Source organism: Notechis scutatus, chromosome 3 (genome assembly GCF_049901735.1).
Source record: "Notechis scutatus isolate UNSWTSFEM ecotype Mainland chromosome 3, rNotScu1.2, whole genome shotgun sequence".
NCBI classification, from domain to species: domain Eukaryota; kingdom Metazoa; phylum Chordata; class Lepidosauria; order Squamata; family Elapidae; genus Notechis; species Notechis scutatus.
The window spans coordinates 103,637,251-103,651,643 of NC_142011.1; the positions used below are offsets into that span (position 1 = coordinate 103,637,251).

Consider the following 14,393-nt stretch of genomic DNA (forward strand, 5'->3'; position numbering starts at 1 on the left):
TTGATTATTAATTAATGATGGTTGAAAAAGCTAGAGGCAAACAAAAAGGTGAAAGGAAGAAGAATAAGATTATGGACTGGAGGAGATGAAAAAGGCCTGATAACTTCCTCAGAACATTACAAGCAATGTTCTTATTCTTACGGAACAGAATAAGAAAAACAGCTAATTGATAATGAAGAAAAATGTGGTGCTAACACTGGCTCTGAAGAGCACCAGATTCAGAATGCCACACTTTTACTGCAGACATAATTTTGGCTGTAAACACATTCCCTATTTTCAAAAACGGTTATGGGTTAATAGAAGTTCTTATTATTTTTCAAAATTCTCCTGCTTGTCTTTTGCTCATGAATTTAATGCAGGGCCTGAGCTATTTTTTGCTAAGACTGCACAAAGTCATTGTTCAGGGTTTTTTTTCTGCAGTCCCAAGTCTGACTGCTCCTCCGCCTTTTCAGTATAACTCAGACTCCTGTATTCATTGCATGGCTGGAAAACTGTCTGTAATATATAATTCAGAATGATCAGCAAAAGACTGTTTATAATCTTCATAATTACAGAGAGGGTAACGTGTGGTAGCAAAACTGAACATGTACAGTCCACCGTAGAATAGAAAAAAAACATAAGGCTAAGAAAGAGGCAGTAGAGAAATACACTAAGCTCTACGTTTGGTAGTTCTGGAGAATTAAATACAGTCATTTCATGACTGCTGCCGTGGCTACTATTACTATCATCAATATCATCAATAACACCCCAGCCTAATCTATACTTCCCCCTCAAATTCTTCCTCCTTGATTCTCTTGAGTGGCCACCCTTTACTTCATGAACAACCACTGCTTCATGGTTCTTCATTGCCCCAAAGCAAATGCAGCTCTTGGAGAGTCATTTTCCCAGACTTCAACTTATGCTCAGACGCCTGGGTTCAAGCTCCAGAGCAGCCCTAATGAGCCTTTAGAAAGCTTGCTCCAAGCAGTGAGTTCTTTGCTCATTTCAGAAAGTACACTATACAAGATACTTGCACTGTGTGGGAAAGGGAAAGGTAATCTACACGTGCCCAAAATAATTTACTATAGTTCAGAGCATTGCAGAAGGAATTTGAGATGAAATCTTGGTATAAAACTAAACCTTTTCCAAATCAATATATAAATACTGTATATTAGAGCAGTGGCCCCCAACCTTTTTTGTGCCATGGCCCGGTACCGGCATCACAGAATGATCCACGGCCTGGTACCGGCATCAGCACGCATGACCAAGGCAAGGCGAGCCGAGTGACCGGCCAGCCAGCCATCCCCCGCTTCTCCCCGCAACCTTCAACTCCTCCTTTGTACCTTTTTTGTGCTTTCTTAATCTCCTCCGCCATCGGGACGGCTCTTCGTTCAAAGCCGCCCCCCCCTTCGATGAAACTAAGGCGCGAGGATTCCTTCAGGACCCAAACGCCGCTTTCCAACTGGAAAAGCTCACCCGGAAGCACTTTCTCGTCGAAACAAGATGGCGGCGCCCAGCAAACCGGCGGCCCGGTAGAAAATGATCCACGAACCGGTACCGGTCCGGGGCCCGGTGGTTGGGGACCACTGTATTAGAGCATAATATGATAGACAAGAGCAATATTTCATTGTAAATGATTTGCAAGATGAAGCTGAAGTTTTTTGGCACCTTACCATGTTTAACAGTACTAAGGAAGAAAGGAAGATTTGAGCTGATTCCTTGGTATCATATGTTTTGAACTACTACTTGCTATTTATCTTACAGTTTACAGAAAGGTTTGAAATCTAGACACAACATTTATATCTACAAGATTTTCTGCCAAGTTGATGAGGTTTAGAATTTGCTTAATAAAAAAAAACACCAAGGCTGGGAAACAGAATATAACTTTAATCAAAAGAGAATGGTCTTCTGTTTAATAATACACACTTTAATATAAAGTGTGTGTGTGTGCATGCACACACACACATGCACACACATGTATATATGTTCTTGTTTTCTGCTAGAGATACATCATTTGTGCATTTTTGTCTATATATGTGGATTAGGAAAAACAGGATGGAGCATGGATATTCTACTCTGGTTCATTTAGCTATGAGCAGGAAAGGGAGGAGAACTTAGAATAGAACAATTAGCAATAGTCTGAGCTGCTATCATCCATAAGGATAGAAGCTCCCTCTTTCATTGGGATGCATAGGGAAATTTCTTCTTGTACTGTTTTCCTCCAAAATACCGGGCCAGATTTGCTTCCCCCTCTCCCCTTTTTTGCTAGCTTTTTCCACCATACCAAATATGGCCCCTTTTTTGTTCAGTTTTCACTGAATTATCTCGCTGATAAGCAGCCGGACAAATGGGCAAAATCCTGAACCCCCTTTGAACAATTTCTTTCCAATATTCCATTTGGGTTGAAATAAAAAGAAAAACTGTAGTGGGGAGAAGTTGAAGAATTAACCTTCAATAGAACTTGAAAATATTTTGAGTCAATTTGGGTCTATAATTTAATACTGCCAAATGTCTATGGAAGTTCTCAGTCATCCAGATCATGGTTGTCCCAAAAATGCTTTTTCAAGAGGCAACTGGACTTTCTTGTTTTTTCTTTGAAGACATTTTGCTTCTCATCCAAGAAACTTCTTCAGTTCTGACTGGATGATGATCTTCGCCATCCAGTCAGAACTGATGAAACTTCTTGGATAAGAAGCTAAATGTCTTCAAAGAAAAAAAACAAGAACATCTAGTTGCCCCTTGAAAAAGCACCTTTGGGAATACTGCCAAATCTTTTCCCATGGCTTCCTGGTATGTTAGAAAGAAATAAGAAAAGAGGATGGGGAGATTTTCTTGAACTTGTCCTCTCATTTTATACTTCCAGATGCTCAAAGCTTTTGGTAACATTTTTACATTCCTATAAAACCACATGGCCTGTTGCCATAGTGATCAGAAGCTCTGTCTTTTCAAGTCTGAACTGATGATTTGCATTCAACTCCCATTTCCACAGAGAAAAACAAACACACACACACATACACACACAAACAAAATTGTACTCTAATTCACTTGAGTCTTACTCAGACAATTTTCTACTAGCACAACTACAATCTAAACTCTCCCCTCTGTAACTGCTTTGATTTATTTCACAATGCTGCCAAACCTTAATTGTTCTACAATTGGAGGATAAGCCCTACAGAATATACTAAAAGTTGAAAAGAATGGTACAAACTCAAATGAAAAACAGAATTCATATCTTATATCCTGAACACTTGATGTTTTTTTGTCCACACAAGGATATGGAAAAGTATAGCTGTATACCTGAATTTCAGCATGATTTAGAGGAGTTCAAAAAGAGCTGTTGTTTCATTCTCATAAATATGTCTACATATTTTAGTATGTGAAAACTAGAAGGTTCTATCCTGATCTTTCAAGATCAAGATTTTTTCCCACACATATGCCATCATTCAGAGATTGTATCCAGGAATTTTTCCATAGTCATCTGAGGTAGCACTGTTAGAAACAGACAAGATATAATCCAAACCCACTGAGAAGCTGTTTGGCAAACTCTACTCAACTGAACATAAAGTGCTTCGTGAGTCTATAAAGCACAAGATACTATTTGGATTTGTTATGTCTGATATTAATATGCTATGGCAATCTTGATACTTATCCAACAACATAAAATACTTTCCACATTTATTTTCTATACAGGCCTTTTGTGGGATAGGCACATGATACTCAGTTGTTGTTGTTTCTAATTTTCAATTCTATAAATACAAATTCTGTAGTAGTGTGCGAACTTTGTCAACTTTTCACACAACTCGAAAGGGGGGATGAAGCCATCATCAATTATGGAAAATGGGTAATCACTCCACAATTTAAAATGCAAATAGAAGCAGAGCTGACCATTATTAATTCATTATGTCTGAGAAAAGAGGAGCTTGCCTAATATGTCACAACTCTAAATTAGTTTCCTAAACAACAACACTAGCTTAAAGAAGTGTTGAAGCCTCTATGGATGAAAAATGAGTCCCGGAAAAATCTCACCAGGGATGTCCATTGTTGGAATTTGTTCAAGGCCTGCAAAGAATCTTAATGGATTAGAATGTTATTGTATTTCTTGCCTTCTGTGCTTTTGAAACTGTGAAACCTGAATTACAACACTCTGGGGCCTAGCATTTTATACCTAGGCACTCCAGGTAAACTCCTATCAACGTAAGAAATGCTTCCACCATCCTAAAAAGATTAATAGATCTGAGGTAACATAAATTAATATGGGCTTTTCCTCCTTCTACAATTCCCACTGCCAAATTATGATGCAATTCATGAAAAGATACGCAACAATAAAGCTGACATTCTTTAAAGTGGTACAAGATTTCTTCAGATTTATTTTTTATTTTGTGCAATAAATCAGCACGGCTACTGCTTTAGACATTATCAACTGATTCTTTTGCTAAAGTTCCAACTTTACATTTTGCTAATTACCCAGGTTTAAGAATGGATGAAAAATCATCAGTATTGAGTGAGAGAGATCTCTAACATACAGTATACTGTGTGTCATGTTAAGTACATCTAATGTAACTGAAACCATGAGTGAGTAGAAAGGTGAGAAATCATCATCATTGAATCAAAGAACTGGCTTACCCAGAAAGCACTCCCAGGACAAGATTGAGAACAAAAAATGATCCAATTATGATGAGGGGAATGAAGTACAACCAATTCCAGGTGGCTCCTAAGGCATCATTGGTCTGAAAGAAAAACAAAAATAAAAAATAACCTAAAGTTGCACTACATACAATTTTTGTTATTCACATGATGAAGTCTATTTTATCAAATGTCTATACACATATATGTAGTCCTAGTTTATTGCCAAATTTATTCCAGTGGCGGCTGCTTGCTTTGGGGACAAAGAAACAACCATCTTGTATTCCTCTTAGAAAAATGATCCATGCAACAACGTCATGTGAAAATGCCCTTTAACATGGCTCCCAAACTGATTTGTACTCAGTAAGCTTTGTCCCTTGGCAATTCTAACGACAACACTCATGCTGATCATCCTAGGTGTCACATCTGACCCTATTCAGCATAGGTTGACTGAAAAGGACAGAGGTTTGCAGTAGTGATAACAAGAGGAAGCTTGTGACATTTTGACTACAACTGCCCATGTTCACTTTTTCCAGACTGCATTTGTTGCAAGCTCACCTAGAGCATAATGTTCTCATTGCTTAATTGTATGTTGCTATTAATGTCCACAAAATGGCATTATTTCATCCTAACTAAAATTCAGGGGAGCAGAACAGAGAGGAAGAAAGAAGGCAGCTGCTCAGGAAAGTACAAGTCATGAAGCAAAAGACTGACAGCTTAAAAGGCTTCTGGCAAGGTTGCTCAGGGCTGTAATATGGTTATTCATTGCCTTTTAATAAGGGCCTGCCCTCTCTCTTCTCTCCAGATCTCTCTTTTGTCCTTTTGGCAAGGATTCTGCCCATGATGTTGGGCAGCACAATGATGCAGCAGAACGTGACTGTCTGAGAAAGGCAGCATCCATCTTCATCTTATTACTGTTCTTGGCAATAATTAAACCCTCATCTCTATCTCTCTCTGACTCATCTGTACATCATATCCAAACAAACCAGTTAAGAGCTTCATTTGAGCTTCTCAAAAGGCATAATCTCCAAGCACTAGTGGGGAAAATATTATTTTTAAAGTATCTAGAATGCTTGGCTTATAAGCATCACTAAAGGTTCTGAAGCTGCAACCTAGCCATCTTCTAAAAACCCACATTGAACTCTTTGGTATAACAGGCTGAGATTTGTTTTTATTGTGATTCATTATCCCACTCTAAAATAAAAATACATTTAGTTAAAAATGCTGGACCTGGTTTTACGTATAGTACAGATACAGGAAGAAAACAGAATGGTGGGAGGACAAATGACAGAAATGTGAAGTACTGAAAGACTTTTTTATAATCAGCATAAAAACCCTGCCCCCCCCCCAAAAAAAACCACCTTAATCCCTGTAACTAAAGTGTTTTTAGAATTAGATGTAAGTCACCACTTTTACCAAGATTATCTGGATGATTCAATAAGACCTACAAAGAATTTTCATTCTTTGAGGCCATCTGGGGGGCACTGATAGGTGAGCTTGAAAGCACCGCCCCTTTCTCTGGCACAGTCACCAAATGGTTTCTTTTTGGAGAACCACTTGAAACACACAAAAAGCTGTAGCTATGGTTCTTCCTTTCTTTGACACTGTCAGAATTCCCTAGTGACGAGGAATGGTAAGGTGAAGTAGGCAGATAAATAAAAGACTTCTCAGCTAGTCAGAATGCCCATCAGCATAATGGCACTAGAGTCATTTTGAGGTGTATGGAAATACCTCTTTCTGGATCTCTTTTGTGAACCAGGTCTGGCTGAACAGAATGTATACATCGTAAATATAGCAGTGAAGGAACATTTTCAATGACATATCACCAGTGGTGGGATTCAATTTTTTTTTACTACCGGTTCTGTGGGTGTGGCTTGGTGCACGTGGCAGGGAAAGGATACTGTAAAATCTCCAGTCAGAGGTGGTTTTTGCCGATTCTCCAAACTACTCAAAATTTCTGCTACCGGTTCTCCAGAACTGGTCAGAACCTGCTGAATACCCACCTCTGCACATCACTTATTTCAACTATTTGCTTCACTGTATCGTTGTATTGTCTTTGGTTCTTTTCCTATCATCTGAAAATCATACACAAATAAAGAGGAGGAGGTGGAATCATGAACAGACAGTAAAAACAGCTTGAAGGACACCGAGCACCTGCACTGGGAATGTAGTTTCAATTAACGGCACTTTGAAGCCAGGGTAGTGTTTTCTCCCGGGATGAACTCACCTAACTGCTTAACTCTTCCTTAAATAAATAGTCACACATGGCAATTATCACATTAATTCCTCAGAAGGGAGTGCAGAAGGAAAGAGAAGAATGGAGCAAAGGAAGATATTACATTGCAGTTATTTGCCAAGAATTACAGTTTACAGAGCCATATGAGGCTGCTTCAGCAAAGTGAAACAGAGACTATCTTGGCTAAAGATAATGTATTACTGGCTGAATTTTACTCAGATCAAGATCGGAGCTCAAAGAAGATGCTTCAAAATGTAGTGTCTGGAGCAGAGAAAACTAAAATTATTGTTGTGTTGACAGGGCATGAACAGAAGATAAGGTTCTTTATAGAATTTCCATTAAGACTGACAAAACAAAAGGGTTTTATTGTCTGCCAATTGCACTGGCTGAAATAATAGATTAATTCTCCATCCAAAGACAGAGGTGCTGTTTTTTATGCTAGGCATTACTGAATGAATGTAAAGAAAGCTGTATAGCACACTAGCATGAATTATTGCTGCCCATCTCCTGTGCACATTGGACATGATCAAAAGTTTCACTGAAAATGATTCTGCTGCAACTTTTCCAATGTCTTCTATCAGCCTGTTGTACATTCTGTCAGGCTGCTGAAGATCAGAATCAAATTCCACTCAAAAGCCAATTCCACTTAAAACTCCACCGAAATCTTCATTACCTTCTTCAATAATGGCTATAGATCAAATGTGTGGAATTTGCTAGAAATTACTAAAAAAAATGGAAATCACTCGTCTCTAAATGAACAATTGGAACTTAGACTTGGGAAGTGAGACAAAATGCTGTCACTGGCTTCTAAATTTTAGGTTATCCTTTTGTGCAGGAAGTCTGATTTCATAATCCTAGAACAGCCTCCCGAGAATGGCATGAACTGGTTGTGTGGAAGTCCTCACCAAGTTAACTTTTCTAGTGTTAGTCTGAATAAATTTGAGGCTGTATGGAGCAAGAAACAAAGGAATTCTTTCATAGCTGAATCTGGTTTCTTTCTTTTTTTTTTTCTTTAAAAAAGGCAATATCTTTGCTCTTGCTTAGCCTATATTCTAAATTAGAAATAGCCAATTACAAATGGCTCCACCATAATTCTAGATGGCACTCTCTGCCCACCCTCACGGCAGATTTATGATTCTTACATGTCTAGTGGCTCCTCCATTGGGAAATGAGATATTTGTAATTTCCAGACTTCTGTACCATTAACCAATTCTGAGCTGCTTTACAGAATATGGCAGAGCTGAAATAAATTATCTCTTCACCCAATATTAATATTCTTGAAAAGATTTGATGATATCTTTCAAATCTTCTATGGATGCATTATACATACAGTACTTCCAGCATTTGCCACCAATAATTTGCAGTAGCATCTAAACATGTGATAGTATCTGCAAGCTGCCTTCCAGTAATATGTGACATGCAAGAGGCAGTGTTTGGGAATGTCCTTTCAATTAGTAAGATGTAAGTTAATTTTTATAATACCTGATATACATTCGTCTAGAGTTGAAAACTGACAGGCAATCTCTCTAAATATTGATAACATCTGACACAAAGTATTTGACCTACATCTGACAGATGGCATGCGGTTGTAATAGGTATTTGACAGCTCTAGATTTAAAATAGAATGCATAAATGTTAAACTAATTTTATTTGTTCATTCATTTAGCCAACCATATCAAATAGACAAGCTTAATGTGTAATGTAACAAGTGTTATGTGTGTGGATGTAAGTCTGTCTGTGTATCATTCTCTTTACCTCTCTTTTTCTCTGTATGTATTGGGAGATAGGAGAGAGATAGTTCATTTCAGTTCTAGGATATAACCTCTAAAATAGATCTAATGGTCCAAGCATTTGCATTGCTGGGAAATATTTGATCACAGGAGAATTTATTTATTCCACTGCTAAAATAAAACACTTCCAACTGGCTCAACTATAGAATCATTTTTATATCTTGGCTGATTGAGAAATCTGTCCTTGCCAAGACAGAATATAAATGATTTGCTGGAATAAGAAGACCTTGTTATCATAAGCAAATTTATCTGTGTGCATCTGTGTGTATGTTTATTTCACGTACACACACACACACACATACACACATGCACATACATGCACACACACTTAAGGAATTATGCACCCCATGAGCTTTTAGTCGTCCAAAACGACAACATTCAGTAAATAACATACAATCTAGTGTTAGATTGGAAACTGAAAAACATTCTTGAAGATGTTGGTGAAAAATCACCTCCATATTTTTGCCAAAAGAAATATGTGGTAATGATCTTTAAGACATTGGTGATGAAGCTCAAGCTTTATTTTTACTCAATACTATTTCCTATCATATATGTTTTCATTTACAGAACTCAAAAAACATTTTTTTCTTGTTATTCCTCTTTTGATTCCACTTAAAATTGTGCTCCAGAAAGTACTTTCTCCCATAAACTTCTCCCCTTATCTTAGGATACGAAATCTAGTTTTTCTTTCCTGATTTTAGAATACAGCTCATTTCAAACATGAGCAAGATGGCTTTAGGCACAAAGCCTATTTCCACTCTGGAACTCTGTGCTATGAAATCTCACCTAGAAACTGCCTGGTCTCCATATATTAACAAACAAACAAACAGAATTGTTTTATATTTTAGGGCTTTATAAGAAGACCAGAAATTCTGCTGATTTGTTGCAATAAAATGTATTACCTGGAGATGTAAACATATGTATAACTAATAGTGTAACCTTTTTGTTGTTGTTGAACAACTGATTTGTTTGATTAAATCTTGTGCATATAATAGTTTATATATATATATTTCAAATTTATTTTGTTTATATGTTTTGGCCATGGCATGCAGGGGAATTCGCTGGAGAAAGCAATTATGTTTGCAAGAGTTAGCAGTAGAAGGAAACCAAGCCATCACGGTGGCTGGACCATCAAAACTGATACCAGCCAGTGCAACTCAAAAAAGCAGAGACCTGGATGACAGACTTGCCAAGAGTTGGACTCTACTGAATGCATAACATCATCACCATCTTTTTTTAAAAAATAAAAAAAGATTTGGAAAAAGATTTTTTTTAAAAAAAAATTCTCTCAGCCAAACTATGTCAGTTATACCTTAATGGTGTTAACATAGTTTAATGTATAGGCTTTAGTAATCAAATCAAAATCCTTGTGTTAAATTCCTTAAGCAACATTAAATAATTTAAACATTAAAATGATTTTAATAAATGGTGAAATACTGAAACCTATTTTGACACTCTTGACTAGACTGTTCCAGGGCAAATGTTCCTTTGGTTGCCCACTAAAGCCTCTTCTGCCTCTTCCTAATGAATTGGTATTTTGGTATCTCAACTCAGAAATGTTTCCCATTTCTCTTTTAATCTGGACAACTTTAATCTGATTGCTTGATAAAAGTTATATTTCATTATAGCAATCAATTTCTGGAATTCATCTGCTATGCAATGATTTGAATTAATATATTTGCTTTTCACAATGGCTTAATAAGAAAATTGGTAGCTTTCTCTCATAGAACGAAAGCCGATCAGCTTAGGGAAAGCTGTTTTGTAAACTAAAAATTCAAAGCAGCTTTAAAGAGTTCAATTAGCAGTTCTTGGCAAGTTATATCCTGATTTCCAAGGAAAACTTACAGTTCTGTAAAAATCAGTGTATGGTAAGTGCGGCCAGCATTGGAAAAATGCTGAAATATTCACAAGAGAGGAATGGATTGTGAAAATGGCAGAATTTGCAGAAATAGCAAAGTTGGCCTGTTTGATCAGGGATAAAACAAATACTTTTACAAGACTGGAAACCTTTTATGGACTTTTTACTGAAAATGGAAGAAAATGAAATGGTGATTTCTAGATGTGGTGATTTAAAAAGTTTCATATGGGATAGAGAATACAGAATAACAGAGTTGGAAGAGACTTTGGAGGTCGTCAAGCCAATCCCCCGCTCAAGCAGTAGCCCTTATGCTGTTCTGAACAAATGGTTGTCCAATCTCTTCTTGAAAACCTCCAGTGATGAAGCACATACAACTTCTGCAAGCAAGGCATTCCTTTGTTTGTTTGTTTGTTTGCTTGCTTGCTTGCTTGCTTGCATGCATGAATGAATGAATGAATCTACTTCCACAAGTGGGCCCTCCAACTTGGCCCTCCGACCAGTAAGTTGGAGCAGAAGTTTAAAAAGAGGCTGGAAACTTAGAGACCAGATTCAAAGGCTCAAAATTTCATGGGTGAATTTGACACCCACCAAAACATGCTCTCACTGACCAGCCATGACTATTGGCTAGCAAAAATGCCATCTGGCTTCTCTGTTCAGAAATGCCTTTTGTGGAAGCTTTGCTTTGCAGTGATGCAATCTTAGAGAGAGAAGAGGGATAATACGCAGGGGTGGGATTCAAATTTTTAACAATCGGTTCTGTGGGCATGGCTTAGGTGGTGGGCATGGTTTGGTGGTCATGTGACTGGGTGGACATGGCTTGGTGGTCATGTTATTGGCTGGGTGTGGCCAACTCAACATCACTCACATCGAGGCATGCATCTCCTCGCCTGGCCTCTCATGACTATGGGGATGCTGCAACAATCGTAAGTGTGAGAAATGATCATAAGTCACTTTTTTCAGTGCCATTGTAACTTTGAATAGTCACTCCAAACAAGCAAAGTACCAGCAAAGGAGGTGGAAAAAACTCCAGAGACATTCCTGAGACAGGAAGTCCAGTCCTGCCAAGAATGTAATAAGGGTTAACGGAGAGGCAGTTTCTATAAGCAACACCAGAATGTTTCCTTCCTGCCTTCCTTACAGGATTAGGCCAGTAATTTCTTCTAACAACTGGTTCTCCGAACTGCTTAGAATGTTAACAACTGGTTCTAGCGAATAGGTGCGAACTGGTAGAATCCCACCCCTGATAATACGTTATGTCTACTGTAGAAAAGACCAGAAGTCATTTCTTTCATTAGTTTGTTCATCATTTGTCCATCACTCTGTTGTTCATCACTCTGCTAAACAACTACTTCCCATAACACTGTCAAACTATTTATTAAGACTGTATTACTATTATTCTTCTCATCCTTCCTATTATCTATCTCGTTTTCTACTTATAACTATAACTTTGTTGCTAATAGTTTCCTAGTATGATTTTTGTTGAATGCTTACTTATTTCCTAGTATGATTTTTGTTGATTGCTTATTTAGTATCCTATGATTATCACTAAGTGTTAGATCTTATGATTCATGATGAATGTATTTGTGATGACTATGATAATCATTTATCACTTATATCTTTATGGAAACTGAGAGCTTACGCACTGAAGACAAATTCCTTGTTTGTCCAAAAACACTTGGCCAATAAAGAATTCTATTCTATTCTATTCTATTCTATTCTATTCTATTCTATTCTATTCTATTCTATTCTATTCTATTCTATTCTATTCTATTCTATTCTATTCTTTACTGTTTCCTTCATTTTTATCTTTTTCTTAACTCTCCTTAATATATGTTTACCTTTTATTCATGTAAAAATCCTCAATAGAAATTTATATATATTTGTACAGATAGATATAGGAGAGGGGAGAGAGGGAGGGAGAGAGAGAAAGAGATCAGCACATTAGCTGGAATCACATAAATTTAGATGGTTTGTTTTTAATGTCACTCCAAAGCCTCTTTCCATTTTGTCCATTTTGTACTGCTATGGAGTAGCATTACGAGCAGGTATTTTGGGGAAATCATAATATTATCAGGGAGAGACCATACTATGCCATCTGAATTTGGAAATCAATAGACAGACAGACAAGACAGACAGAGAAACAATTCAATAATTCTATTCATTATATTTTTACAACAGGAAAGTATCTTTTAAAAGAAAATAAAGTACATAGAGCCTTTAAATGGACAGTGGAAACTGGCTCATGTAATCTAAAATTCAGGTATGGCTGATTTCTAAATTGCCCTTCTCCAATCTATAAACAGTAACTTTATTTTTAAATATAGCAGTTTTAACAGTAATCCTTTAGCTCAAATCACCCCTTCTGGGTGTAAAATGAAGATTATCAAAAAACTCAAAGAAACACAAAAGTTTAACAGAAAAACAAAGAAACTCCTGCCATTGGGCACTTTCAAATAATTATTTTGGCTCTTGTGAATTATCCTCAGCCATCCATTAAAGTTACAACTTATCTCCCAAATTATTTAACATTTATATGAAGCCACTGGAAAGCAACCTGCTAGGTTTGTAGATATATACTCTTCTGTGAGGTCTGTAATGAATATCTCAAGAGTTTCCCCAAGTGACCAAGCAATATACAGTAGATGTGGGAAAAACTAGCTTAAGTTAAAACTGGGGAGGTCTTCAGTATTTGGAAGATTTATTATTATTATTTTTGTTGAATGAAAAGGTGAGGATCAGAATAAATGCAGAAGTTGATCCACCTGATGGGGCAATTAATAATCAGGAATTATTTTTAAAAATATATTCTCATTCTAAAGAACTAAAAGAAGTCCAAAGAAAATTTACTTTTTAAGCTTGCTATTGGATTTATAATGGATTTTTTTTTAAAAAAATAATACAATATGGGAAAGATTGGATCATCCAATCACACTGTTACATGTCATCAGTAAGAAAACTTCTTTCAAGTACTTCATATTCCTGAAGCTATGTTATTTTTTTTCTGTGTATATTAAACATAGTGGATATTGTGTTTTATGAGAAAAAATCTTTAGCATAAACTCTGCCTACTGTGGACCTCATTGTGTCAGTAAATACTAAATAAAACTTTATTATCAAATGCCTCATCACACTGCTAGAACATATTCCATTTATGAACCATTTTATGTGGAGACTTTATATTTCTGAGTAGGTTTTCTGGAGCTCACTGTTTTGGCTTCTCTTAATTTTTGCTGGATTTTTGCCATTTTTAAGATGGTTGGGATGATGTTACAAATATTAACTTATACTACTGTTCTCAGCTCACTCCTGCTTATGTTTACTCAGAACCAAATCCCTGAATTCAGTGAAGCTTATTCCAAAATAACCGTGCTTGTGATTATTGCTTAAATTCCTGTTTCCCCTGTTTCCTGAGATCAATTGTTGCCAATTTTGTTCACACTTTGACTCACACTTTGACACTTCTGTATTATTGAACAATACAGAATTCAACACTTGTTGACAGAAAATCATGATAGTGTTCATGCTGTAGAATACAAATAAAACAAGGGCATTAAAAAAGTTGTGCCTTAGTGAAATGCCATGTTTTAAAGTTTGCAACATCAAGGAAATGTTTCTTCTTGTCAGTTCTTTTCTGCTTTCTCCTCCTTTCAGACTGCAAGATGAGTATAAAAATTTAATTACTACTCTCAGTGCAATTCCAGCCCTTTCAGTGGCATCAAGTCAGATTTTAAAAATGGATACCAATATGTATATTAATTAGGAACATTTTAAAGTCTAATGTACAACTGAGAGTATTGAAACCAGAAAATGTGAATCATAATGTTTGGATGCATGAATCAAACATTATTGTCTTTGAATCAAAGAATTTAAGACAGGATGGTACAATGTAAACAGAATGGCAGGTTAA

The 14,393-nt window shown here is 36.6% G+C and overlaps 1 protein-coding gene across 1 annotated transcript in view; it reads right to left on the bottom strand.

The window, feature by feature from the left end:
- The window catches only part of CACNA1E (calcium voltage-gated channel subunit alpha1 E), a 295,321-nt gene that overhangs the window by 158,873 nt on the left and 122,055 nt on the right, over positions 1-14,393 (bottom strand). The window contains exon 7 of the mRNA XM_087960861.1: positions 4,603-4,706. Within this exon, the coding sequence (XP_087816987.1) occupies positions 4,603-4,706 (104 nt within the window). The remainder of the gene's footprint in view (positions 1-4,602; positions 4,707-14,393) is intronic.